General features: G+C 45.5%; 1 protein-coding gene across 1 annotated transcript; it reads right to left on the bottom strand.

The window, feature by feature from the left end:
* Window positions 1-3,718: 3,718 nt before the first annotated feature.
* On the bottom strand, window positions 3,719-9,084 carry IGSF11 (immunoglobulin superfamily member 11). Its single transcript, XM_057380826.1, has 6 exons — window positions 8,891-9,084; window positions 7,491-7,698; window positions 6,547-6,702; window positions 5,425-5,547; window positions 5,042-5,192; window positions 3,719-4,191 (listed from the first exon to the last, which is right to left on the bottom strand). The coding sequence occupies exons 1-6, from the start codon at window positions 8,927-8,929 to the stop codon at window positions 3,741-3,743; spliced, it is 1,128 nt and encodes a 375-aa protein (XP_057236809.1). The 5' UTR covers window positions 8,930-9,084; the 3' UTR covers window positions 3,719-3,740.
* Between the last annotated feature and the right edge of the window lie 18,080 nt (window positions 9,085-27,164).

The following is a 27,164-nucleotide window of genomic DNA, read 5'->3' as shown; positions in this document are numbered from 1 at the left end:
CATGGCATGTGGTGGACAATCCCTATGGCACATCTGGGGCTGAAGGCTGTCAGCAAACTCAACCATTTCACTTACTGCTGCAGTAGTTTGGACCTCTGTTTGATTTTTAGTGRCAAATTAAAACTCTGGAGCACTACMAAGTTATCTAACTGGTAACATGCCTTTTTTAGATATTTGTACTGCAGCAATGCCTCACTAGGTACGATTTACAGGTTAAAACTCCAGCATTCCAGGTGCTGCACAAAACTATCCTGCATCCTAAGAAATTCTGCTCTGGAACAACAAGACGTGCAGAAGGATGATGTAAGGARCAAACTAGTGGCAAGGGATAGATGGTATAGCAGAATACTGACAGGGCTATCATGGGAATAAAATGTAAAGATGCTATTAATGTCACATCAAGATTGCACAATCAAAAGATGACAAATAGAAACATTAAGATTCCTATGACAACTTCCCAAAAATGGCAAGGCAGCCATCTTATTTACAATAAGGTCTACAGCTGAAAACACACTTACAAGAGTATTTGGAAGCACATTTTGAAAAATGCCCAGGAATGAGAACATGATGCATGTGCAGCAGGGCTGAATTACCATTGCTGTTGGATCTGTAGGTTTCAGGTTTTAATAATCACTCTCAGAATATCTGGGGGATTTTAGAGAAGAAACAGGGAAAATGAAACATGGAGACAAAAATGCAAAATCCTTGGCAAAACATCAGGTTGCCCTAACTGATAATAACCTTCTGGTAGCAGCTGTTGATACAGACTAAGAAGTGTATGCTTTCCAGTCCCCTTATGCTCTGGAAGTGTGAATGTTCAGATACTGAAACTTCATATGCTCTGTCAGTGGGGATCACCACTTCTGTTAAATTCCTGACAGTTTYCCCCATCAAACTTATTCAGATGCCCAAGAAGTCAGTGTCTGCCTTAGATTTTGAATCTGGGATAAATATGCCATGTTTTTGATTGGAAAACAAATACATTAGCAAAATCAGGCAATTGTAAAAACCATTTTCCCGCATCACTCAAAGCAGCACAGGGTCTCCCCTGCCAAAAGACAGAAAATAAAACTCACCTTTGTCTAGAGAAGCAGTGACTTTGCAARCCTGGGAAATTGTACATTCAAGGGCAACGTGTCAGACTATTAAAAATGAGAAAAACAAGGCTCTGGCACCAGAGCTCACTACCAAACAGGCTGGCCTAATAACATTCAGCTCTTGGTTGCGTGGCCACTGCTTACTGCCAGTCACATCAAGGTTGAGTATTAGTGGCCAAAGTCATTGTAGTTACAGAATCAGGTAGGAGGAAGGAAAAAGCAGCAGCAGGCAGTAAGAAATCCTTTTTTTATATGAATAAATTTTTATTGAATTTTATACAATTAGAAAGAACAAAGAAAGAGGAGCAAACAGTCTTATGGAGGGTAGGAACCAGAAGAGCTTTCCCAGTAGAGGAGGGCACCTGCTGAGGGCAGTGTTCCTGTAAATGTCACACAGGGGTTGTTACAAAAGCAGAGAGAATGTGTCTGGGCTTTTCTCTGATTGTTTGGTTTGTTGTTTGRKWTTTTTTTYCCCCACATTAGGGTTTCTAAAGCCACTCTTCTTCCCCGATCAATCCTACCACCTGGCAGCAAAGTGAGCAGACTGGCAGGAAAGAGGACTGCTCCAGTGAAATGTGTGCACACACAGAGCAATCGCCTGCCTGCACCACCACGGGGGTTTGCACACATTTTGGATGCAGTTGTGTAGAGGGAGAAAGAAGGGAAGCTGGATTTTTTAATCTCCTTTCCTCTTTTTTTTATTTTTTTATTTTTTAATTTTATTTTAAGAAAAGAAGGCACAAAATCTCAGCCAAGCTTCAAACCTAGTGCTGCTTGGGAGCTCCCTGTCTCCCAAAAAGCCAGTGTGTCCATGTGGGAACCCAGCCCTCACCTGTCCCTCCTCTTCCTCAGTGTCTGTGCTTGCATTTGTACTGCTCAGGTAGAAGGCCCTGCCCAAGGTTTGTGCACTGCTAGGGAAAGTAAAGCCGTGCCGGGACAAGGAAAGTGGGGATGAGGAAGAGTCTGTTGGCTTAAACAGACCCTTTTYCCAATGTGAGAATTGTGGAAAGTCACCTGTGACTCCCCACATTGCTTTTCCAAGAGCAGGCCTGGGAGGGCTCTGGTGCTTTTTGAGGTGATCACTGCCTTTGCCTGCGCAAGGGTTGGTGTTATGCAGGAGGGCCAAGACACCTGTCCAGGTGTGGCCTCTTTGAACCAGTGCTCTCCAGGAGAAGAAATCCCAGCCCTCACTGCAGCCCTCCAAATGGCATCAGGTTCCTTCAGAGGTTTCAACTCTTGGCTTTGATTAAGGCTATTTAGTTGCAATAGAAAAAAAAGTAGAGGTGTCAGCCACAACCACCTGCCAGGYTGCAAGGAGATGGCAGAGCCACTGGCAGATGCCACCAGTACCCAGTCCCAGGACACTGAGGGAAGTGGGGGAGGCAGAGAGATAGTGTGTGGGCTTCCATTTAGCCTCTGCTTTCTAAAGAAAGAGGTTTGGAAACGTATCCTGCCAACATGTCTGTGCATGTGGGAGGGCAGGAATGAAAACTCTGATGCCTCTCTGTGAAGGCCCCAAGCACAACATGTGACCTGCCATGCTGCCCAGCCCTGATGAATAAAACCCACCATGCAAACATCAAAGCTGTGGGGTTTGAAGTCAGTTGCCCTAAACCGGAGCAGCCCAAGGGCAATAGATGCCTCATCAACCTGCTGGGTGCTCTACCACACCACCCTGCTCTTCTCTGCCTCCCAGCAACACCCCAAGAACAAAAAAAAAATTAAAAAAAAAAAGAGATGCAAGCCCTAGAGCAGCAGCAGCAGTAGCAGCAGCAGCAGCGATGCAGCTTCGCCCTGCACCAATCTTTGTCTCAGGCAAAGATGCTCAGACGGCTGCATCCTCCACAGCTATAAACAGGGCTCTGGTGGCACTCCAACCTAGTGCAGGAAAAACACCCAGTCTGAGGAGCTGCGTGTCTGTGTGTGTGTGTGTGTGTGCCTATGTGTGTCTCTGTGTGTGTTGAGGTGGGGGGGAAGAACTGCAAAAAAATAAAGATAAATGCTGCCCTGTCCACACCCACACCCAACCATCCCCCTGGCTGGGCTGGYGGCTGTGCCTTCATYTCGCCCCTCCAGCCTGTCCCACATCTCCTCACACCCTATGCACAGTGTTCCAAAATAATCCAATCGCGGAGCCAGGGCCAGGGCAATTTGGGGCTGCTCAGCCTTCCCTGCCCCAGTGCAGGCCGTCGTCCTCTTGGAAACAAAACAGCAACAACAACGGAAAAAAAAAATAATAATATATATATATATATGTACYGGACCTCCCTGAAAGACCCAAATGGATGGAATCAGTCCCCAACAAAACCGACAGGAAATAAAAGCAAAAAAGCTCCCCGCGGGGTCGGGCCCGAGTGCATGTCCCAGCTGGGGCCCAGCAGCCCCGGGAGCTCATCCCGGCTCCCCGCTCCTCCAGCCTTGGCACATCCATGGCGTCCGTGGGCGAGGAGCTCCAGCAGCTGAGGGGAAAGCGGCTCRGACCGGGCTGTCCCACCGGCTGGCAGCAGCCTCAGAGGAGAGGGGAGGGCAGGCGGAGAGCTGAGTGTGTGCCCCCCGCCGCCTCGCTGCCTTTCAGGAAGGACTGGGTCTGTTCATCCCGCCGGGGATGAGATGCTCCTCGCTCAGCTCTTGGCCACCGCTGTCCTACACCAGGGAGCCAGCCCGGCTCTGAGCGGGCACCATGACGGGGACRGCCCCGATCCGCTCCAGCGTGGCCTGGCTGACTGCATAGGAACGGGTGTGCGGCGGCCTGGGCTTCCTGCTGACAGAGCCATTGCTCCGGATCACCTCCTGAGGGGACGGCGCCGTGCTGGCCGTCACCACCAGTGTCTTTGGGGGAGCCGGGGATGGGTGGCCGCCGTTGGCGTAGACGGGACGGGCACTGGTGCTCCCTGAGCGGGAGAARGGGGGCTGGTGAGCATCGTTGCTGTTGCTGAAGCGGGTGAAGGAGTCCGTGGCGTGGTTGGCTTTAGGGTCGGTCCAGTAGCGGCTGTTGTAGGTGTTGGAGGAGGTGAGGGTGTCGTTCTCCGATGAGGATGCGTCAGCGTGGAACGTCTTTGCGGCAGAGGAGCATTTGGGCGGCAGGTCATCCTCCCTGGGAAGGAGAAGGTGTGAGGGCATATGGAGGATGCTGGCCCATTTGTCCAACACCTCCACCCCCAACCAACTGTGCTGGGGTCAACACCATCGAYCAAAGAAATCAGGGATGGGCTGTGGCCATCTATAAGYGYGTCAAGGTACCGTGGCTTGGGAGGGGAGAAAGGCAATGTTCCCATTCCAGGACAGCACCAGTGTGGATCAGCATCGCTCCTTGGCCTGTTTGCTCATCCCTCTTTGCAGGACCCACCTGCATGCTCCATGTGCCTATCACTGCTATCACTGAGGCCAAYGACCCAYGCTCATTTGTCTACAAAGAAAGTCACAGTCACAGCCACCGGTACATCACAGGCAGTCAATACAACTGTGCAGTCAGTGAACCTGATCCTCAAGGGACTTGCAGAAAGCTACYGGAGGGAAACCCTGTGACTGTAACACCAGAGCATATCACAGCTCTATCTCCAGAGCTTTTCAGTTATCACTGCCTGGCATTATGGGTCAGAATTCCTACCATGTCACTGTCCTACAGAGCTAACAATATCAAGTGCCATCTCTCTCACTGGCAGAGAGGTTGAAATTAGGTGATCTTTAAGGTCCCCTCCAAATCAAACCATTCTGGGACTCTGTGAAGCCAAACCTCTCATTAAAGGCAATACTAAAAAAAAATCTGTTGTTACCATTCTTCTTTTWTTCCCCTCCATTTTCTGGACATGCATGGACATCTTCCCCTGACCCTAGGGAACACACCCAGGATTAATAAAAACAAGATTTCTGATTCCGCTCCTGTCAGCCACAGTTTTTGCTGGATGATGAGAGGTGCCCCACTACCAGCTTCTCCTGACCCTTACCTTATCTCRTTGGGAATTTCCTCCTCTTCTTCTTCTTTGTGTTTATTTTTCCAATAGAACAGTGCTACAGCCACCAACACAATGCAAACAACGAGCACAACGGCGCCTGTGGCCACCGCTCCTGCAATCAGGCCGATACTCCGTGGGTGAGCTGTGGAGATGATKGAACAGAGCACGGAGAAGAAATCAGGGATGGGCTGTGGCCATCTATAAGCACRTCAAGGTACCGTGGCTTGGGAGGGGAGAGAAGCAATGTTCCCATTCCAGGACAGGATTATCTTCTGATAGAGAGGCACATGGTGGCTCACAGCAAACACGGTTACACACCTTACTGTCACATGACAGAAGCAGGTGGCCAAGCCTCCCCTGGCAAAAATACTTACGTGCAATGACTTGCAGGTCCAGAAGGCAAGTGCTGGTTCCAATGGCATTTGAAGCCACACATTGGTAAAGACCTGAGGACACAGTGCTGATATTTCGGAGAGTGACAGTGCCCTGGACTTGGTCTAGTCAGAGAGAAAAGAAGGATTTAAATCCCTCCCCCGCTTGAGGAAAACCATGAAAAGGCAAAGCCAGCAAATAGAGAATTTTGGTGTGGGACTATTAAGAGAGAAATAAATTAGGAAATAACCTTGAGATGGAWGCATTGTGTGTGCACATACACACACAGAGACAAGATTAGGTCTTAAGGAGYTTACACTAGATGTTTCTTTTTCTTCTTATAGAAGAATTTCTGCAGATGAAAGTTTGGGACTCTCAGTGTTGTGTGAGAACAGGGAAGAAAGAGATGTGAAATTACCTATACCCAGATCTACCTGTTAAATTCARCCTTGCTCTGCAGAACCCCTACTCTCCCACCCTGGGCTCCCCATCTCCTGCTCTGCCAATATTCYTCATTCCTGAATTATATGAAACTGAACACTGGCAGTTTCTTAAAGCATAGCAAGATAAATGGCAAAAGCACAGCTATCTGTATTTGATCAGGACACTTAGGCTAAGAAAACTTATGGATGGGACTTGAGGCTGGCAAACACCAGTTTGATCAGGACCGTGCTTCTACACACATCTGAAAAGCAGCTCTGGCAGTAATTTATTGGAGAACAGTGGCATCAGTGTGAGAAGCTGGCAGTATTTTTCTGGGATGGTTCTGCCTCTCTTTTCCCAGTTTTCATTCTATGAGCCTTTTATTTGGTTTAAAATGCAGGTGAGTTGGCAGCTGACATCTCCAGCCACATGCCAATATCTAGCAATCACTTTCTTCCATTCAACATAATCCTTGTTTTTYAATGGGGAACATGTTTTTATACCAAAAAAAACCCATGAGAATTTAAGTGGCCTCTGGAGGGTACCTAGTCCACCATGGGCTTTAGGAATCTTCGTTCCAATAAAGGGACCATGCAAATGATGGCAGACGCTCAATGAGCCATGCCACCTCTGGCAGCTCAGACAAGGGAAAGCCCAGGCTGTCACCTGGGAAATAAGAGGATAATCAACAGAATGAGCACCTTGTGTGGCAGTTGGGGGCAACTTGGGGACATTGTCCAGTTTCTCCCAGAGGTATGTTGGCCGGGGGATGCCTTCTTCCGAGCTGCAGGTCAGTGTGATATCGCTGCCCACGTCCAGGGACCCCTGGATTCTGCAAAGCGGGGCAGAAGGAGGAACTGCGAGAGAAGAGGGGAAGGTGATAGCAAATCAGGAAATGTGACCAAACAGTGGAGTGCAGGCTCACTCTGGACACATGCTGCTGGGGAAGGCAAGGACAGTGGCATGAGCTGTAAAGRGGACAAGACTGAGGCAGCAGACAAGAACCCATGATGGTTTGGGGGGTGACAATTCACACAAAGATTCCTGACCCACCATCCCATCAAGGTTACAGACTACTRCTGACTTCCACAGGTCACAATTCTCTTAGATCCCTCCCTTGAGAAAAAGGTGAATATTTTGTCTCATTGAGACAGCAAGAATGGTGAAAGTTAACAGAGCTGCAGACAAAATTTACTGTGATTGGGTTTTGCTTTCATATCCCTATAATGGCATGCACTCTGGAGTATTTAGCATCAATGGGAGCATCCAGAACTAATTGTTTTCATGGAAAGGAAGCAAAGATATAAAGTCATTCTCTTTTCCTGTTGCTATGCACCAAACCCCTTTCGCTCTCCAGAATGCCCTCATACTTTATTCCTGCTTCTTTGCAACTACACATCACAATACCACCACAAAAACTTTCTCTGTGCCATATTTTAAAACTTCATTCTACGCTGGCTGCATATTAAGTCTGCGTGGCCTACAAATTTCCACAGCACCCACAAGGCAGCCCACTCCTTGTCCAGGATGTCTCTGGGCTCAAATGCACACAGTACCATATTCCTCTGCTATGAGGCATTATCATGCATAGAGCTCCCATTGTCCCTGTTCCCCTCTCTTTCCCCCATAGTACCAATCAACACACCCAAGACAGTAAGTCCAATGACTCCAATATTCCTGACGCCTCGGTCGGGAAGATTGTTGACCAAACACTGGTATGTGCCAGTATCCGATAGCTGAGTGTTGTTGATGAAGATGGAGGCACTGGTGGTTGGCATTGTCACGGCAAACCCCACTCGCCCATAGAACTGGGGTGCACCACCAAAGATCTGACCCCCTTGGTAGAGAATGACCTGGAAAAGAAAGGAAGGCTCAAAAAACACTCTGTAGGAGATGAGCAAGGAGGAAGAATAGCAAGCAAAACACTTTGGCTTCCTTCCGGACCAATTACTATAGGATCTCTGAATAACCAAACCTCAATACACATCCTAGCACARGTGTTTTTTTCCAAAAGAGGAACACACTCTGTAGTGTGTTCCTACACACCCATTTTATGCCCATAAAATGTTCACAAAGGTAACAGACCAGAAAGATACCCAAATCTTCTGGCACAGCTGGATTGGCAATGCCTGCCTCTTTCATATAACAGCCATTACCTGTCTGGACAGGATCAATGTACAAAAACAGAGGCTCTCTGGAGGTCAGTGAGAACTGTGATGAAAAGCATCTGCCCAATGGACAGTATMATTTTGAGTCTCTGTCAGTAAGATCCTGCCATGATTTGCCACTGCTTACTGAAGATCTTTGGGATAGAGAGCTGAATGACAACCAATGCAACCTTTGAACCTGCACAGCCTCCGCCAGTCAAACTGTACTCAGACTGAGTCCCTGAGGAGCAAGTATTCTTCAATGCAGGTTCTCACACTGAATACAAAATGTGATGAGGGCAGTGTGACCCAAAACAGATAAATTTTAGAGAAATGGCATTCTTCTGTTGTCAGAGTATGTGGGYAAAAATCAGACCAGCATAACTCAGATTATGATTCTTGTGCGCACCCTTATATACTCTCATTTGCTAATGTTCTTAAGAATGGACTTGCAAAAGCAACATACAGTGAAAAAATAAGAAGGGAAGTAAAAGARGTAAGTCTATGAGAGGTTATATATTAGAGGACATTTTACATAAATTTCACAGGTTTATGGGTACTGCTGTTCTCAGGCCCTCCAAATGCCATATCCAGTGCACCAAAACCTGGACTACGTCTCCTGTGATCTTCTGAACACACTAGAGACCCAGGGCATCAACACAGCATCACATACACTTGCCCCAGCTGCACAATCCAGCCAAGGRCACAATGTGCATCTGTTAACAAAACATTGAAGAAAACAGCTCCATATAAGATCCAGAGGGCACGTTCAGCAGTGACGGGACAATGAAGTTGTGGGAGAACTGTAGACTCAGCTTTTTTAGAGGGTCTACATCTGGAAAARGTGGGGAAAAGGAAAACCCCAAAGCAATACATGCTCCAGTAGGAAAAGACCTACCTGTTGAGGCTGGTTGGCATTAGAAAGAGGAATGACCATCCAGATGACATTAAGGTTAGTGAGAGCAGCGTTAGTGGTGAAGGTGCAGGGCAACACTGCTGTCTGGCCTCGGGCAACCTGGATACTCCCTGAACTGACTGACACCTCCAGAGGACACACCAGACCTGGAAAGAGAAGGACACACAGTTCAAGCATTTCAAGAGAAGGACACACAGTTCAAAGCACTGCAGGCAGCCCCAAACACTTGCAGGTCACAACACAGTATCCCATTCTTACACAACTGTACCCTACTATTTCAGACTAAAAGGTATTATATTCTTTCCTCACAGATCAGTTTGCTCTTATGCAGTCCTTTTTTACAGGCAAATGTGGATATGTYGCCCTTTTAACTCTAGTTTCAGAGCCTCTGAAAACAACTGGGGCTTTTTATTTGGTGACAGGCAAAAAGCCATATGAACAGCCAAGCTGTGTCTGAGAGAATAAGATATGTTTTCAAACCCATCAATCTGAATGATACATCAGGGAAATTGAAAAAGAAACTGTARTATTCACCAAGAAACACCATTCTTCTCCCACTTCTATGGCTTATAAAGTCCAGCATAACCATAAGTACTTTAGTGATATTTTTGACTTAAAGGGTTAAAAGGCAAAAATTTTTCCAGTCCAGGCATTTCTATTTATCTGGTGARAAATTACTATTATTAATGGAAGATMTCATAAAATCTTGTTTATTTMCAAAAATTTCCACCATTSACTTCTTTGYATTCCACACAGRCTGGACAAAGATGAAAGCSTGATAAGCCCCAGCTTCCAGGTACAGCAGCTSAAGGCTACAGTTTTAAGACTGCAAGTCACACAGGGAAATATCTCTGTTCCTACCACCAAAACCTTGCCAAATGAAGCTAACCAAGGGGTCTCCACCCCCACTTGGAGTAGCACCAAAATGCTTTAAACCATTTTTCTCCACAAAATCAAAATATTGATTACAAAAAGCTATGTCTTTATATGATAGCTCACCATTTTCTTGTTCAAAGCAAGTGGGAGGGTACTGGAGAAGAAGGCAAGGAGTTTTCAAGCTCCAAGACAACAGCAGAATACTGCTAACATCCAACTGCTGCCTACAGAGTATACCCTATTCTCTTGCTGAATTCAGGAAGGGCTGCCTGCAGAGTTTCTCTTTTTTTGCCAAGAGACACTAGTTTGCTGAAAGGTGAAATGCTTCATGAGAATAGTTTCCTATCTGAATTACAAAGAAATTGAACAGGCTAATTTCTGAGAAAAAGGTGAGTGTCTTCAACGTGCTCGTCTGCTGAGATCCTTCCCAGACTATCTACTGTAAAAATGAGGACTTYAGAGCCTGGAAGTGCTGAGCTTCAGATGTTAAATCCAAAGTTTCTAACCCCTGAACAGCCTTCCATGTGTTCYGGGGGTTGAACTGACTACTCTGGAGTTGCAGTACTCCAGGACTTTGCAAATACTTGACCACTTCCTATAAACTTCCATTCCTCCCTCCGTATTTCCTACTTCTAAAGCCCCAGGTGGTTCAGGAAGGCTCAGAAATGCTTCAGAATAGAATCAGACAAAGTTTCACTTTAACCTCCTCAAATGAAGTTCACATGTTTCTTCTTTTGTGGGAAAAAAAAAATCCACCTTAAGTATGACTTTCCTCATTGTCTTGGAACATATGTAAAAATATGGGTGCTTTGGAAACCCCTGGGGAAACAGTTAATCTCTAGTCCTAACATCTCAGGAAGTTAGGTGGCTGGGTGAGAATCTCCTATGCAAGTCTGTCAGCAGTGAGCGGAAGTAAATAACTTGAAAAGCAGTAATAAACATCACCTTTATCACAAGACATCTTCTTTCCAGTTGTGTGTGTGGGCAACAGGCTGGGAATGGATTTGGGCTCCTCATTTCCTTATGGCTGGCCAGGCAGTGGCTGTAGCCCAAAGTCCAGAAGTGATCTGTGTCAACTTTGGAGATGTCTCTTACTGAATGTGGTTCTGACAATGAATTGTCATTTCTGCAGGCTGAAATTTGAAGGTTGTCTTGCAATAACTACTCATCCAGTCTAGCATCATCCCTGTGCTAGCTAATGCTCAGGGAGTCACAATGATCTGAACATTTAAAAGATTGACCTCTCTCTCCAACATGGTGCAGAGAAGTTCTTTTGTCATGTTCAGCATAGATTTAATGAGACCCTCTCCATGAGAGGAAAAGAAACTACTCGTCTGATTTGGAACAGAGATGTGTGTCCTTCTGCACCATCCCTTATCCCTTCCACTTTCTCCTCCATTAAAAACCCACACATTCATATTCTTGTCATTCAGAAGAAGTAATACTTAAGTSTGAGTGTTCCAATTTACTGGAAAAGTTAGACTTTGCAGTTTGCTTTGCAGGATTAGTTACATCAATCACTCAGTCGTCAAGATGATGAGAYTTTCATGTCTAATCACCCTCTTGTTACTCCTAATATTTATTATTACTTGATTATAAACATCCTGCAGAATAATAAAAACACTRAAATAGAACATCTCCAATTTATTCACTGTAAAAATAATTTTTGATACATTTGAGAACTTCCCAATGTACTTATGAGCAATTTTAAAARTGAAAGAAAACATATATTCCCTTTTCTCTGCCTGTACCCCACTCTTATGCTGCAATACCCCACATCCACACTATCTCCATCTATGCAAGTATTTTTGTGACTGCATTCTTTTACACCAATACTCATGGCCCAAAATACAGATAGATGCACACACAGTCACATACACTTAGAAACCTGTATGCCCAGGGAGACTGCTACTAGGAAAACTCAACCAAATAGTTTGTGTTTAAACAAACTTTCAAAATTAGGAGTTACAAAAATGTGGGTTTGTATTAATGCAAGAGAAGGGAGGCAGGCGAGAGAGGGAGGAAGAGATTTCACATTTAGCATATCTGTTGGGATAAGGATTTTTCAATGCAGCCTAAGGAATGAGGACTTGAATTCCCTTGAGCAGATATAAATGCAAATATAGATATAKRCACACACATACAGCACAGTCTACTAAGTCAAATTACACAGAAGAGGTCAGAAAAATCAAGCAAAGGATGTTGTAAAGGGTCTCCTTTTGCAAAGTTACACAATCCCAGTATTTTCTAAGCATTCAGAAGTTTAATGACTTCTGAGAGACAAAGGATCGATCACCATCAAATCACCTCAGAACTGGATTACAATGGCCACTACACCCTCTCTTGTGAATACAGTCTCCTCCTTACTTAGTAATTTAGCAACCCTGTAAGCAGCATGCCCAGAGGATGAGCAGGGTACACCACTGTCAGCAGAAAGAGGAATGGGCCCTTCCTGTACATTGGACACTTTGATCTTAGCTTGATTCAGCAAACAGCATTCTCCTTTGATCCTGAGGCAGCAAGCTCCCATCACTAATTAGAATGGATGCTCCATTTTTCCATYCCCTATCAGCAAACCAGTCAGCAGAAGAATGTTTTGGCTGCAGAGGCTCTTTCAGAATTTCTTCATATTTTCAGGWTCAAGTAATTATTCTGGCAACAGAACTGATTTTGTTTTTGATGGCTCACTGCTGCCATTCCAAGTGGCAYGCTCAGCTTTCTCCTTGGTATACATGAAGGAGTTTATATAGGTAGTCCATACATGATACACATTTTGTAGCTGTCCTAGAAGGGTTGCAAGCCTCAGAGCCTTCAGAATATGCCAGAATCAGTGAAGCTGGGAGACATGGGCAAATCTTGGCACTTTGGCTCATTCTAAGTTGGTAAAAAAAAAATGTTCCCATCCCATGCTCACTGCTGCACCCCTCTGCCAGAGATCACCAGCATAAGTCAGCAGTTTTTGGCACTTGCTAGCAGCAAACTCCTGATACCCAAGGGTAGAGACCAGAGTACAGGTACTCTGCAGTGCTGGCAAGSCAGGGAAGCAAATGGCCACTTGAGGATGGAGGGAAGAAGGTGTGAAAGGGATGAAAGAAACYCTCAGCTGTGTGCATTCTGCATCTCCAGACCTCAAGGGGAAATGTGCAGCAAAGTGTGTYGCTGTGGGGAAAATGAGAATAAAGCTTCAAGCTGATTCAGCTTGCATCTGAAACCCAGGGAATRGCTGGAATGGCTCCCCCCTGTCCCAGCACAATTAACAATCCTGTTGCCACATGCTGGGAAAGATACCTTTGGCAGTATGACATTTTGGGTCCCTTGCTAAAGAGGCAAAGATGAGGTCACACARAAGTTTCAAGAACAGGGTAGAAACACAGTGTTCCATCTGGCAACCGCAAGCAATGGAGGGAGAAACTGCAGAACAGTCTTTTTCTTGAGATGAAAGGAAAATACAAGTTGCTGTGTCTTTTGCCTRCCTCACATCTCCGAGTCTGGGACCAAAGCTACCCCCTGTGCTAAAGAAAAGAAATGTCTCTCACCACAGATGAGCTGAGGTACACTGCCAACCCAACACACTGAGCAGCAGCAAAGCCTACAGGAGTGATGCACAGCAGGAGGAGACAGGAGCTGATACAGGCAGTACATCTGCCATAAGATCTGCCACTGCAGAAAGCCCTCAAAAGTCCCTGAAGAAGCCTGGCTTGCAGTTAAAAACACAGAAACACTGAAGCTATCCAGCATGATGTGACAGCATCCAAACTGGCTGCTCAACAAGCTGCTTGAACACTGGCCTTGCCCATTCTCACCAGGGACCATGTCCTGCTTCATTCTGGATGTTCCACACTTGGTACTCAGACTCTGCCTAACCAAACACAGTGTGCACCCAGCCTAGTGTCTGGAGGCAACTTGCAGCAGACTCCATCCTGCTTGGGGAACCAGCATCACCAAGCACTGCAATGGAGCACAGACCTGAGTTTATGCCCAGCTGGACTGAATTATTTCCAGTTCACTAAGGAAATTCTACCATGGAAAAACTTCCAGGCTCCAAAGTCATTCTGCAGGGCAGGCATCTGGGACAGATTCACACTGTCACAGCAGACTGCATCCTGGGTCCAAGGTGCCCGAGCACAAATTTTCCTGGGAAGGATGCTTGGTTGAAGCCTCCTTGGAACAACCATAGTGGGAGTAATGGAGTGAGGATGGAAGGGCTCCAGCAAATAATAGCCCTCCTGCCAGCTCACAGCAGGGAGGCAAAGTTTGCTCCAGACATTCRAAGGGGGATTGCTTCTGAGCCCCAGTTTTAGGGTGCATGTTATACAAGTGGTTGACAGGTCTACCTGTGGGGGACCACGAAGCAGCATATAAGGCAAAATAATTTCCAACTCTTTCCTTCCTATCTTTGCTGGCTCTGCAGGACAGACTGGAACAAACAACAGGAAAACGATAACATCTAGAATGGTTTGGTGCAAGATCTTTATAACACAAGTGTTAAAACTACACTGATGCTAACTTTTCCTCTGAGGTTTTTCCAGTATTAGTATTCCTATTATATGCAGGTCAATAGGCAGGGTAGCCTCTAAGCACCTTTATTCCTGGAGAAACGATCAGATACAACTGGTGGTATTTAGCTATCCTCCCTCCTAAGGATGGAGCCTCCTAAGTGAAAAGATCCATTTTATTATAGTAAGAGTGATCTCAGGATTGTTGCCTAACCTGGAGGATCCACAGACACTAATCCAGGGAGAAAACACAGTGTCAGGGTCTTGAACTTGAGCCCTGCAGTGTTTCTTGCCAAGAGCTAGACTAGCTCATGAGGGCCAATGGCTACCTGTGGAACTGTGCTGATCACACTGACCCTTCTTCCTCACCATTTATAACCTCATCTGAACTAAACTGAAAAATTACAGGGAAAATTCCTGCTGACCCAGTCCACTCTGGCCTCAGCTGCTGACCTGGTGAGCAGCTGTCACTACCACCTCTGCCATCTTCCCTTTTGGAAATAGGTGTTTCTCTGAACACCAGTAGGGAGGAGAATTTCAAACAACTGACTGACTGGGATGACGTAGAGCACATCTCCCTGTGTTGGCCTCACCGGCCTGCAGCCATAGGCAGGATGAAAATTGGACTTTAAGACCAAAAAAACATAAAAAGTAGGAGTACTTTCAGTGGCACATACTTCCAGAATGGTGTCAATTCCCTTCCATGTCCTTGTCAGAGGAGCTGGGTTWGTTCTTGCAGGGGTAGAAGGGGGGCTCTCATGACACACTGAGGAATTTGATTCCCTCTCTGTTTCTGGCATTCTAGACTCTCTGGATCCTTTCGAGCAAGCCAGCCAGCTTCAGGTATCTTCAGCAGGTCCCTATTAATGTGAGATCCTCRGGTTTAGACCTCAAGAGTTTGATTTGCTGAACTGCTGAGCACTCAGACRTGCTAGGGAAATCGAGAGGGGCTGTGCTCTCCAGGTAGCAGGGATCACATGATGTTAAGCTCCCTGAGCACCTGAACTGTGCTTTCCCAAAAGATCTTAATGCTTCTGTTTAATCAGTCACAGACTTGAAATGCAAAAGAGGTTTTTGAACTGCGAGAAGAATAGTGTTAGAGCAGCTTGTTGGCATGTGCCAAGTGGGAACAAGAACCCAAATCTGGTTTACAGATGCAGCGTCAGGGGGGCAATGACCCAAATGGTTCCTTCCCAATTTTGGGCTCCTGCTGTGCTCCCAGAACAGGCTTCTCTTATGTGCTTCTATCAAACCTTGAAGTTGCCAGCAGAGCTGCTGCCTTTGCAGCTCCAGCAAGCTGGGATGGATGCCCTGCATCTCTTCTGCCTTGAATGAAATATGCCTGCAAGTYAGAGGCAGGAAAACAACTGCATTGTATTATAGCAAGATTATAAAAATACAAAGGAACATTGATAGGAACAAAAATACCGTCTACAATGACATTAGCTAGGGTAAGACTAATCAATGGCTGTGCTCTGGGCATGCGTTAATCCCCTTTCCATGGTRTAGTGTTGCACTATTAAGTACATTATGGGGAGTTTAACACTTCCCTCCGATGCATGCGGCACTGGCTGGAAACAGAAACTGCTGTGATCTGAGCTGGCAGTCCTTGAATCCACAGCATTTGCAGAGGASTCAAGGAGCAGCTGCACTTCAGAGGTTGGGGCTTTTCATGCTGTAGCAGATGAGCAAAGCCAGAGGGGACTCAGGAGGGAACAGGAACTCAAGAGCTCACTCATTTCTCCCCTAAATTGAGAATGGAGAGGTGGGTAAACCTAATTCAGCCCACTCTGTAGAACTATTTGGTGTCAATTTTGTCCRTTCCTGGCTGTGCTTAGAATCAGAGTCATCAATGACTCACTCCCTGGGACTCTGGTGGGCAAATCAGGAGCAGGCAATCTGTCTACAGAAGATGGCTGAAGGCCACAATGAGGCAGCATACCCAAGGTACAAACAGGGTGGCATGTCCTTGCAACAGGACATTCCTTCCCATTCCAACATTTCCTTCCTTCCTCAGGTCTTTTAGAGATGCCTGAAACACCATTTTCCAAATAACAGGCACAGACAAGGAGGAAAGCAAAAGTTCAGCTGGGCACAGAAAGTTATTTCCCTATTCTTTGTCTTTTACAAAACTAAGACTGGCAAACACAGCTCCTCTTCCTTCACCCCCTTACTCCTGTGATAGATCAGCTCTGGGGAATCCTGCTGCAGTAACTGAAGATGTTGTCATCCTCTGCTGTTTGCCTTGTCACTCACCACAAGGTTATTGCCCCAAAGCCAGCAAAAGCAGAAAAGAAGCAGTGCCTCTACCTCCCAGCTAGGCATTAAGCAGCATAACCTGCTGAGGAAGGTGTAGGGACAGGCTAACTTSCTTTGCTGTGAAAGGGGAAAGCTGCATTGCAGGCACACTGTCCTGCTCTGCTCACTGCTACAGCACAGGAATCATCCTACAGTAATGGATGATGGGAACATTCATCTAGGGATGGGAACATTTTAAATGACCACAGCCAGTTACTTTAGCTAAAGTGACTCGAGGATGAAAGCTCATCAAACGTTCATATAAGCACATTTAAGGTAAGAAGCTCAGCTTGAGTTTGAAAAAGCCTGCAGTAAGAGCTCTGAGCTGCAGACTTACCCACTCACCTAGCTGGGATGCCAACATAAACCTCCCACATCCCTCCTCTTAATTATCTTACTGCTTGTCACAGCACAGCAGAAAGGAAAATTCACCTTTTACACAAAGATTGGAATCTATGTTTCCTGAGAGAGGGAAAAGGCACAGAGCTGACTRAGAGCAGCAAAGGCATACATTGACTTCATTTTCCTGATGCAGGTTGCAAAAGCTTGCAGGAGACAGCTCTCAGCATTAGGAAAACTCCACCATGGTCAGTCCTTTYCTCTGAAAGCATCCTCAAAGCACCCTGTGGGTATTTGTAACCCTACCTGAGCCCACACATGAAAAACACAGGTTGAGGCTGCATGGGATGAACTGAGATCTGCATGTAATTTGCTTACCCCAGAGTGGGTGACTAAATAGAGCCTTTCCCAGGATCAAAAAGCAAAAAAAGGCTCGAATTCCCTCCCTCCCTGATCCCATTTCTTTGCTAGTATTCTCCCATCACAGCCCAGTCAGCAGAGATGTGTCACGCTGCGGATCGGTGCCAAGTGCTGGCAACAGCACGTGACATTGCTGACACAGCAAAGTTGTCTCCTTGGGGAGAAGGAATCCACTGGTGCCTCTACAAGAGRAATGTACCTGCTCCCAAGACTGGGGAACAGAGAGTCAGAGTTAGGGAGCTGAAATTAAAACAGGTCGGCAAAGCTTTACTAAGACACTGACTTCTATTTTCTGTTTGCCAAGACATAAAAAATACATTAACAGCCCAGCAGCTTTGTAAATGATTTATGGTCGAAAGAATAAATTTCTTCCTTCTCTCCTGGCTAAAAAAAAAAAAAAAAAAAAAAAAAAAAAGATTGCAACAGTGATAAACTGCTTAATAAGGGAAAACAACCCGAGGTTTAAATATATTCAATGGTATATTGAGTGGGAAGGAAAGAGCCCATAAGGAATAAGATTAAGGTCCAGTGAAGACAGTTGGCATAGGGCAAGGCAGGATGAATGGGTAGGCAGGCAGGAATAAGCAGCTCATGTGTGGTGGGGAGAGGCAGGAGCAGGGGGTGCAGCTGAACACAACCATCCTCAGGTCAAACTCCAGTGYAAACATCCCAGCCTATGGTTCAACCAAAGATTTTTACAGAAAGCATCGAGAGCTATGTCCACCCTCCTCCAAAAGGAGGAAGAGCAGAGGATGATGGACAAAAGAGAGACAGGGCTCACCCTATTAAGCACAGGCTGGGTGAAAATCCAGGGACATGCTGCACATTGTTCCCCTCCTTACAGACACCACTGGGAATCCTCCAGGAACCTCCAGTGGCCACGTGAAACCAAGGCCTTRTTGGTGTCACTGCACCTTCCAGAAATATCGAGGCAGAAAGAGAACAGAAGGATGTGCATCCACCCACCCAGATGTTGGTGGGCTCTACAGAGAGCAGGAACGCACTCATGCACACAGGGGTGTGTGGATAGAAAATAGCTTGCAAGAAATTACTTCACTTCTCCAAGATAAATGCAKGGGAGCTCCTCCAAATGCTTTTTGGGGTACCCACCTTGTCTGTTTTGCCCTGTTACCAGGGTATTCCAGCACCATCATCACCCCATGGCTGCTTATGATGGCCCATGGGAGATTATGGTGGGCTCACCCCTTAACATGTCTGAGACACAACAAAATTAATTAAATATTTTAAAATATTTAAATAATGTAATTTAGSATATTTAAATACATTAAAATAAAAGCACCCACTCCAAAAAATCAGCCTCCCAAGCTCTTTCTGAGACAAAATGTTTTCATAAACAGATCCCATTTTTCTTGAGGTCAGGAGGGTCTGTAACCAGGACAAGTATCAGATTCTTAAAGGATCTGGTCTATCAACCCATAACTTTTGGCTGAGGCAATGCCAASAACTTGGCTGCCTGCTTCCCACCCCTGTTTTGTGTCTTGTGCATGAAATGCTCCCATCCTATGGAGTGCACAAGCTTTGCCAGTGGAAGGATACATGGCCAATGTTCTTTGTTGTTCACCATGCCTTTGAGATCCCTTAAAAMTTTTCCTGCTCTGTGCCCTGACCGAGTCCTGCTTCACCAATGCTGCCACCTGCATGGCCAGCAGAATGTCCAGCTGGGGCCAGGGCTGCTCCTGGGTGCATTTGATATGTCCTAGAAACTCCATCAAAGGCAGCTAAGTCAGTGGAAATACATTGAATGTTGAAAAACTAAGCACTTGTTTAAACATCTTGCCAAACTGGGGCTTAAACAAAACTCCTGTAGCTTGTTAATAGAGAGAGCTTTTAAGGCTTAAGAATGGGCAAAATCACTATGAAACTTCCCCGTCTCCAAACAAAACTGATTAAAGCAAAGTCTCTAAAAGCAGCTGGATTGAAACTAGCTTRCATGGGCATATTCAAAGACATTACACTTCCATATCTTAAACTTCATTAATCCTGAACCACTTTGGATTTAAAATTATTAAAATTATTAAAAACAAGCAAACAGAAAAGAAACAAAAAAAGGCAGGCTCTTTTTCATTTAAATTGGAAAGAAAGGAAAACCCAAATTTGTCTTTTGCTCTGGCAAATGTCAGGTCAGTAATTGAATGTTTCAGATTATGAGTTGAGCTGTCTAAAAGAGGTTGTAAAAGGACAATTTTCCACTGGGAAAATAAGAGTTTTCATTAAAATCAGAATAGGTTGTAAGAATATCAACTTTGATGACATTTTCAGCAAGTGAAGACAAAATGAATTGCTTTGACTTCACCATTTAATTATGGTAATATTGGCACACTTCAGTTCAATAAGGTAAGAACACTTTATTTCAATCCATTTAAACTTTTGTCATATATTTAGATATTACATAAATTCTGACTTTGCATAATTTTATGCAGTACCAGTGCAGTGAATACACACACGCATACTTAATATTCTATGGCCTTTGTACATCAYGTGAACAGTATTTTTTCCCAGTGGAAATTTACCCTGATTTTTGGTCTTTCAGATTACAAGATCTGATCTCTCACTGTGATGTGAAATGAGACAGAGAGGGCACATTAGGACTGCCCTGGGATAGATGTCCAGTTTGTTTCCAGCTTTGGCTACAAACAACTCCATCATAATCTTCTCATGGAATACCCAGAGTTCTGGTGCTGGAGATGTTTCCATGGRAAGTTTGGTCCTCATGTTGCTCAAGGGGACAATGTCAGGCACAGAGACTTTCACACATAAACCACAGCAACACATCTGTTTAAGCACTTTGCAGTCCTTTCCCAGAAGGAGAGTCACTCCATGCTCCCTGCCCTCTGGAAATGTAATCTTTCCCACTTGCCCACACCAAAACCCAAAGCTTTGGTGCAAGTGTTGCTGACTATAAATCAGTTCCTGACTCTCCAGTCCTTTGGGCTATAACCATTCCCACATTRTGTGTTGGAAACAGAACCAATAGATGAAATGGACACAGCCAGATTAATATCAATCTGCTGTGTGTCCTTTTGGCATGTGCCAAAGGGTGCAAAGGGAAACACATCCCAGAGCTGGGAGATGCTCCCTTCCCATGGTGTACCCAGAGCTGAAGCATCTGCAGCTCTAAGCATGCAAGCCAAGATCAATGAGTCTGATTTTTCCCCAATGCTGTGCACTTTCCCCTCCAGCCAGTGCCAGCCCTCCAGCACTCTAATTGTGTGCACAGCATCACGCTGAAAAACTCAAGTGCMGAAAATGGCACTGGTAGCTCTAAATTATGCCAGGAAGGAAGGCACTGGGGCAATGCAGTCTCCATTCAGCAGTGAGGCAAAGCAARGTGGAGAGAGGACATAACTCACCCAAACACCATGCAGCAGGTCAATGRTGAGACAGGAACAGGACTTCAGAACCTGATTCATGGCCCTTGCTCTGCCTGTTAATCACTCTCTGCACCACTGTACCAAGTATTAGTATTGATTTCAAATTARCACACACCCATCTTATCAAGGGGAAGAAAAAATAACCRATGARKTTCATGATGTTCAGCTCTRCTGGAGATCAACATGATTCYRAGGGMAAATTATCTTCTGCAAGCAGCTTTGCCCCAAGACATTCCAGGATGGGAGGCACAAAGCAGGCACCCTCAAGGAAATTTAAAATGCTCCAAACCTCTTGAGCAGCTTTTCAAAAAACACAGAGTATGATCATAGCATGCTCAAAATGCAGAAAAGAGATTTTTGTGGACGCAGATGCTGCTGTTACTGTACCTGAAAATGCATCTCCCTCCTTACAACCTCATTTTSTGATGCCAAGATCTGAGTTAACCCCAGGTGACCAAGCCTCACAGTGCTGTCTGATTTTGTGCTTGCCCTCACTTCTTCCCTTCCCRTCATGTCCTAAATTCCCTTGCACAACAGCTGCTAACTTTTGCAAACATAAAACTGCTACAAGCTTCCCCTGTCTTTTAGAGTCAAACTCTCAGGAACATTTTTTGCAAATTTTCCCTCTGTAACAGATGCAAAAAGTTGCTTATGCCCAAGCAGCAAAGTACACAACTGCTCTGAACTAACWTTTTTTATTTTTTTCTGCACAGCTGGCTCAGTTTTTCACACAGATGTTGTCTCTCCTGCCAAGTCTAAGAGCACACAGAGCAGCATTAATATGAAAGAGCCCAATTGGACACTGGTTTAACAACAAGTTGAAAACTCCCAAAGCATAGCCTGTGTGCTGGATTTTCCCTCTTCTTCATTTTTTTGTTGTTTTTTTTTTTTTGTTTGTTTGGGGGTTGTTGTTGTTGTTTGCTTGTTTGTTGGTTTGTGGGTTTTCTTTTATGTACCCAGCAGGGAGAAAAAAGGAAAAAAAGAAAAAAAAAAAGGAAAAGGAAAAGGTAAAATAGAACAAAACCATAAGAAACCACTGAAGAAAGCCTTTCAGGGGTAAATTCCCTTTCTGAAATTTGAAACACACATGTTAATCTTTAATGTTAAACCATGGATTAAAAATTAATTCAAAAATCTCACAGTTTGGAACACTTACAAGTCCACTGCATTATTAAAAGCTCAGATCAGTGCTACTCTGCATAAAGGAAATCTCCCCAAACTTCTTCTTTTCCCTTGAAGTCAAGAGAAAAGAAGTATGTATCCTCAAAACYCAGAGAAACCTAGTTGTGGTTCCCAAGAGCTGGGAAAGGCTGAGCCCTCAATTTTAGTTACTCTTTTGTGCTCCTTTTTGTTTGCCCAGAGGAGGAACCAAGGGACAAGGCAGCAGTTCAGAGGTGTTGCAGCTTCCACGAGTATTTTTGGAGCCATTGCTCTTTCACAGCTGCTGCCTCACAGCTCTGCAGGAGACTGAGCAGGAGGTTTCCATCTCTAGAGTCTCTGCTACTACATTGTTTACCATAAGGGGTAAAACTTTCTTTTTGAGCATCACTGTTTTTAACAGCTGCCTCAGCACAGTTACGCTAGCAGTTCCCATCACGAAGCAGCCTCTCTCCTCCCCTTTTTTCTGCACTCTCAGGCTCATTTCCTTCCAAATCCTCCACCTGAGCCCATCCTCAGGAGGCTGCCTTTACCTGCAGCCAGCTGGGTCCACGCCAGATGAACCACGGTGCCAGCCGAGGTGAGGAAGAGGCACAGGCAGCCAGCACAACTCTTGGAGGGAGCATCCCCCTTACCCTCAGGGAGGTGCTGATGCCTCTCTGATGCTCCAGATGCTGTCAGAGGAGAGGACATCTCATCTGCAGCCAAGACCTTTCCAACCTGCTGTGTGACAGGTACTATGTGAGAACAAATATACCTGTGGGCACGCCAAATATCACCAGGCTCTGGGTGCAAATGAAGCCATTTGTCCCCAGTTTCAACTCAGTGCTTGTATTCAGAGAGAAAAATAAATAGATTTTTTTTTTACAAATGCACAGAAGGGCTTAAACACCTACAGATTGCACTTATCTCTCCCTTGTTTATCATAATTTTTTCTTACTGTATTTGCTAATGGAAATAATAATAATCACCATAGTAGAATCATGCTTTGGCTTCTTTCCCAGATTTTCCTCTTGTTCACCAGGTAGTGAAGTCATTGTATCACGAAAASTTCACAGAGGATAAGCACCACCAAGAAAGGTTTTAACAGCATCCCATGAAAGCTGAGAAAGCAGAAGAGCAAAGGAGGAGAACCCTCAGCTTGGGGACAGGGGAGCAATAGGCAGGAGGATAAAAAAGTGGTAAAATCTCCACTATATTTGCCAACAGTGGAAAGTGAAGAAAACAATTATGAACAAACAGATGATTCAGCACACAAATAGTCCTGCTCAGGATGCTGATGTGTTCTCCCAGCAGGATCTGAGCACCCCTGGGACCCAGGGGAGGCAAGGAGCAATAAGCCCTGGTGATGTGTCTATGCTTTTGAAGAGCCAGACATGAATCCTCACTCTCCAGAGCCCAGCTTGGTAGTTCATCTCCCAAATCATCTCTCTTTCCATAAATTCAGTCTTCTACTTTTAAACTCATGTGCCCATCAAGTCAGATTACAATTAAAACTCTGCAAGTATGGCAAAATATATTCATGAACATCTGTTTGAATAATAAGCCTGAATTTGCTTCAACAGTATTCATCCGACCTGCTTTCCTTGCCTKCTGCAAGTGCTCATACCAGCTCTCCCTGGCTCAAAAATGACAACATGAGGGAGAAGCTGATGCACACACTCATACAAACATGAAGATGATTTTRTCTGGTGGAGGAGGGGTTTCCAACCTTTCGTGCACTGACCTTTCAAGAGTTGCAGGCTSCTTCTCTGATTCCATAAAAACCAGCTAAGACAAATCTGCCTAAAGTCAGAAAGCCAAAACTTGCTTCATCAAAATCTGGTCTGCCACTGAAAAAATCTGTGTGTGGTTCTGAGTCSTGGGCTCTGCAGTTTGGACCTGCTGGGAGTAGAGGGGTAGTCACTTGTGCTGCTCCTGTGACTGGTTGCCCCCAAAGGTGCAGGTAATCACTCCCTCATTCCTCATCCCACTGCCACTGGAACTGCTGGTTTGGGAGCTCTCTCTCCCACACATCTCTGACAAAAAGATCCTGGTTGATGGGTGAGAGCAATTTCTTTTCTACCATAGGTCACATGGAGAGAATCAGGCTGAAAACCAAGAAAGCAGAAGGCYGTGCTGGCAACCTGAACTGAGGTCATCTCTGGCAGGGAAAGGGGAGCAGGGACAGCCTCTGACCTCTCCACCCACCTCAGCAGCTGTCCCTGCAGTTCATCTGATTCCCTGACTCCTGGCTGTCAGYTGGGGCAGTGTCCCCTCACCCCACGAGTCCTTTGTGCTGCTTGGGCGTGTGGTATTGAGGGAAAGCAGGTGAAAAAGCAGACACACTGATGGAAGAAGCAGAAACCATATCCCAAGGCCTAGATSCAGGCTGAAAGCAATAAATACCCAAAGCAATAAGTTGCAAACTAGAATATGACCCTGGGGAAAACATTTCTTGAAAGGCAGAGAGGAATAAATGCAACAGTGTACACTTGATGGCTACTTAGGGATGTAAATCAGAATGGCTTAAAACACACCCCACAGAGATGCATGGAAAGGCTGCCCAGCAGATACTTTTGCAAGAGCCCTATATTTCCACAGATAATTTTGGTTATCTCTAAGCAGGGTGCTGAATGCCTAAAGAACAATACAGCAGCACAAGAGTAGTCTCTCAGCAGGAGGAACCAAGAGTTTGAGAAGGACACCAGGTAAATCCTAGAACCACAGAAGCTCAAGAGTTGTCTTTTGATGCTGTCATGGGAATGCTGTGTGTGTTCACAGTAAACATAGGCTGCAGGAAAGGAATTCACCTCTAATGACAACGTGTTATTGTTAGAGGATGTACTGGGACTGACACAAGGCTGGTGCCCATCCAGGGATGACTTCCATCAAAGGAATAGCTTTTTAGAACTGCTTGCCCAGCTCTCATYATAGAACAACCTACTGATATGTATTTCTACACCCAACTCACAAAAAGTTAAAATCTTTTCCGGGCTCTAAGAAGCAATACAATAAAGGAGTAAAGCACTTCTGCATTGCTCTAAACACAAACAGCAATAATCCMTAACCACAGAGGGCAGATGAAGAAAGCACAGCTACCTTTGGAAAGTGGAAAYGTATGAAATGAAACCAAGCTTCTGKTAGACTTTTGGCAAGAACATCCCTGACTCAACATAATTAAATGAGTTTGGATCACACTTTTAATCGATCAAGAAGAATGGTGGTGCTGCCTGCACACCCCCATTATGTCTAAAATGAGRCACCAAGGATGGAGGTGTGGGGTGAGGGGGGCAATGTAGAAGCTCCCTGTCACAACCAGTACCTTCCTCCCCAGTGCACTGGAGCTGAAAGGGCCATGCAGCACCAATTTGGTGTTTTGCATCCTCTGAGAAGTGAAAAACAGGAGGTGGCAGAGTGGTTTTCCCCCTGCTTTCTGGATGCTTGGGTTTCTGACAGATTTCTCTGCGAAGGGCTACCCAAAAGCTCCATGGAACTGGAGTGTCAAACGTGAACATTCAGCACTTAATTTGTGGTGCAAATCCTGTCAAACCCGATCGCGTCTCTTYGCCCCTCCAAGGCATCTCAGGCTCTCTCTCCACTTCTGGAGGGGGATGAGGCTTTAAGGAATGACCAACTGTTTAAAGCAAGCCTRCAAACGGGCAGGATGCACAGCGTATGCTCCAGAGCCAGGCGTGCCCTCTCCTCCCCTCTGCACACGCACACGGAGTGGTCAGCAGGGAACACGCCCCAGGAGACCGAATTAATGAACATATTTGAAAGCTCCAGGCATCACCACGCTGGAAGAAATGAGTGATAACGTTGGCATCTGAGCACRAGCTGTTTGGATTGAGAGAGGAAGGAGATGGAGCTGCAGGCACCAGCCAGGGAGCATCCTGAAAGCACAGGGTGTACCAAACACAAAGGCATCAGAGGGAAAGCAACCTCTAACAACAGCACATCAGGCTGTTTCCCAGWTTAAGTGGGAACCCAGAAAGCACAGCAGATGCTTCTTTCTGCTYCCTGTGAAAGGAGAAAGTGATAATCACAGAAGAAGGGAGGTAGGAAATGAGATAGAGATAGGGAAATATATCAAAGAGACAGAAAAGAAACAAGAAAAATAGATAGAAAAATGCTAAAAGATAAATGCAGTATGCTTTTAATTTGCATGAGAAAAATAGTTCTCTTTTCCCCACCAATCATCTTTATTAGCAACAAAATTTGCAGTGGGGTCTCAGACTAGCTATCTAGCTGTGACAACAGCAAAGCYCTGAAACAAACTGCTCCATGGAGGCTGTGGAAACTCCACCTCAGGCAATTTAAAATGCAGGGCACAGGGCTGACTGAGACTCAGCCTGCAACTTTGCTGAGCAGCACACAGACCAGAATCGTGGTGCCTGAACTTCTGGCCCACAATCCACTCGGTGATTTTGGGGGAGTAGCTCCATGAAGTCTCTAAGTTTCTATTGTTTATTAGACTTTACCTACATAGTGCTCACCTCAGTGTCCCAGACCACAGCCCATGCATCATTGGTAAAAGATGTTCCAAGATCTCAAGGTTCTGCAATATGTGCTTCAGTGGTGGGGAGGGTCTCCAGGAGATGTCAAGGTGGTCACAGAGAAAAATAAAAGCAGCCACACTGGAAGGGACAGCCTCCCCAGTGCTTCCAAACCCCCTTCTCAGTCCAAAAACGCACATCCACACCAATATGCAACACTGAGCTTGAGAAGGAGCACATCAGGCTGTGAGCTGTCATTTCAGGTCTTGGCTATAAGCAGGGATGCCAAAGGAAACACCATGGGCAGGTAGGAAGCAACTCTTCTTTCACACCTCCTTCATGACACTCCAGGGAGAAGGTAGATGGGAAATTATGCCTCCTAAAAGGTTTTTCTTTCCCTGAATACCAGCTGCAACCCAAATTCCAAACAGTAGCCCAGTTATGGGAGCTGAGGCAAGACCAGCAAAGCCACTGCGTTTAAGAGGATGGAAAAAGCACTGGATGACTCTGCTTTCTCAGACAGAGAAAAACCATGGCTAAAAAAGCACCTGCCAAGAGAAAACATGGACCAGATCCCTGGAACATTTTTGAGCTATAAGCTAGCTCCAAACACACAAGTATCTGCCCTCAGCAAAATTCAGACATAACATGTGTCTGTACTAAGTTTAACCCAAATAGTATGTTAAAACAGTGAGAGTGCCATGCTGGAAAGGATATTGTGTATTTCCCTGGTAGCAGCTCACAGCAAGATCTGTGCTACCACATCTCTCTGACTCAACTGACTCAACTCATGGTGAAC

This window comes from Malurus melanocephalus, unplaced genomic scaffold (assembly GCF_030028575.1).
Source record: "Malurus melanocephalus ecotype Western Australia unplaced genomic scaffold, MMel_1.1 scaffold_472, whole genome shotgun sequence".
In the NCBI taxonomy this organism is placed as follows: domain Eukaryota; kingdom Metazoa; phylum Chordata; class Aves; order Passeriformes; family Maluridae; genus Malurus; species Malurus melanocephalus.
This window is presented reverse-complemented; position numbering and strand designations above follow the sequence as displayed.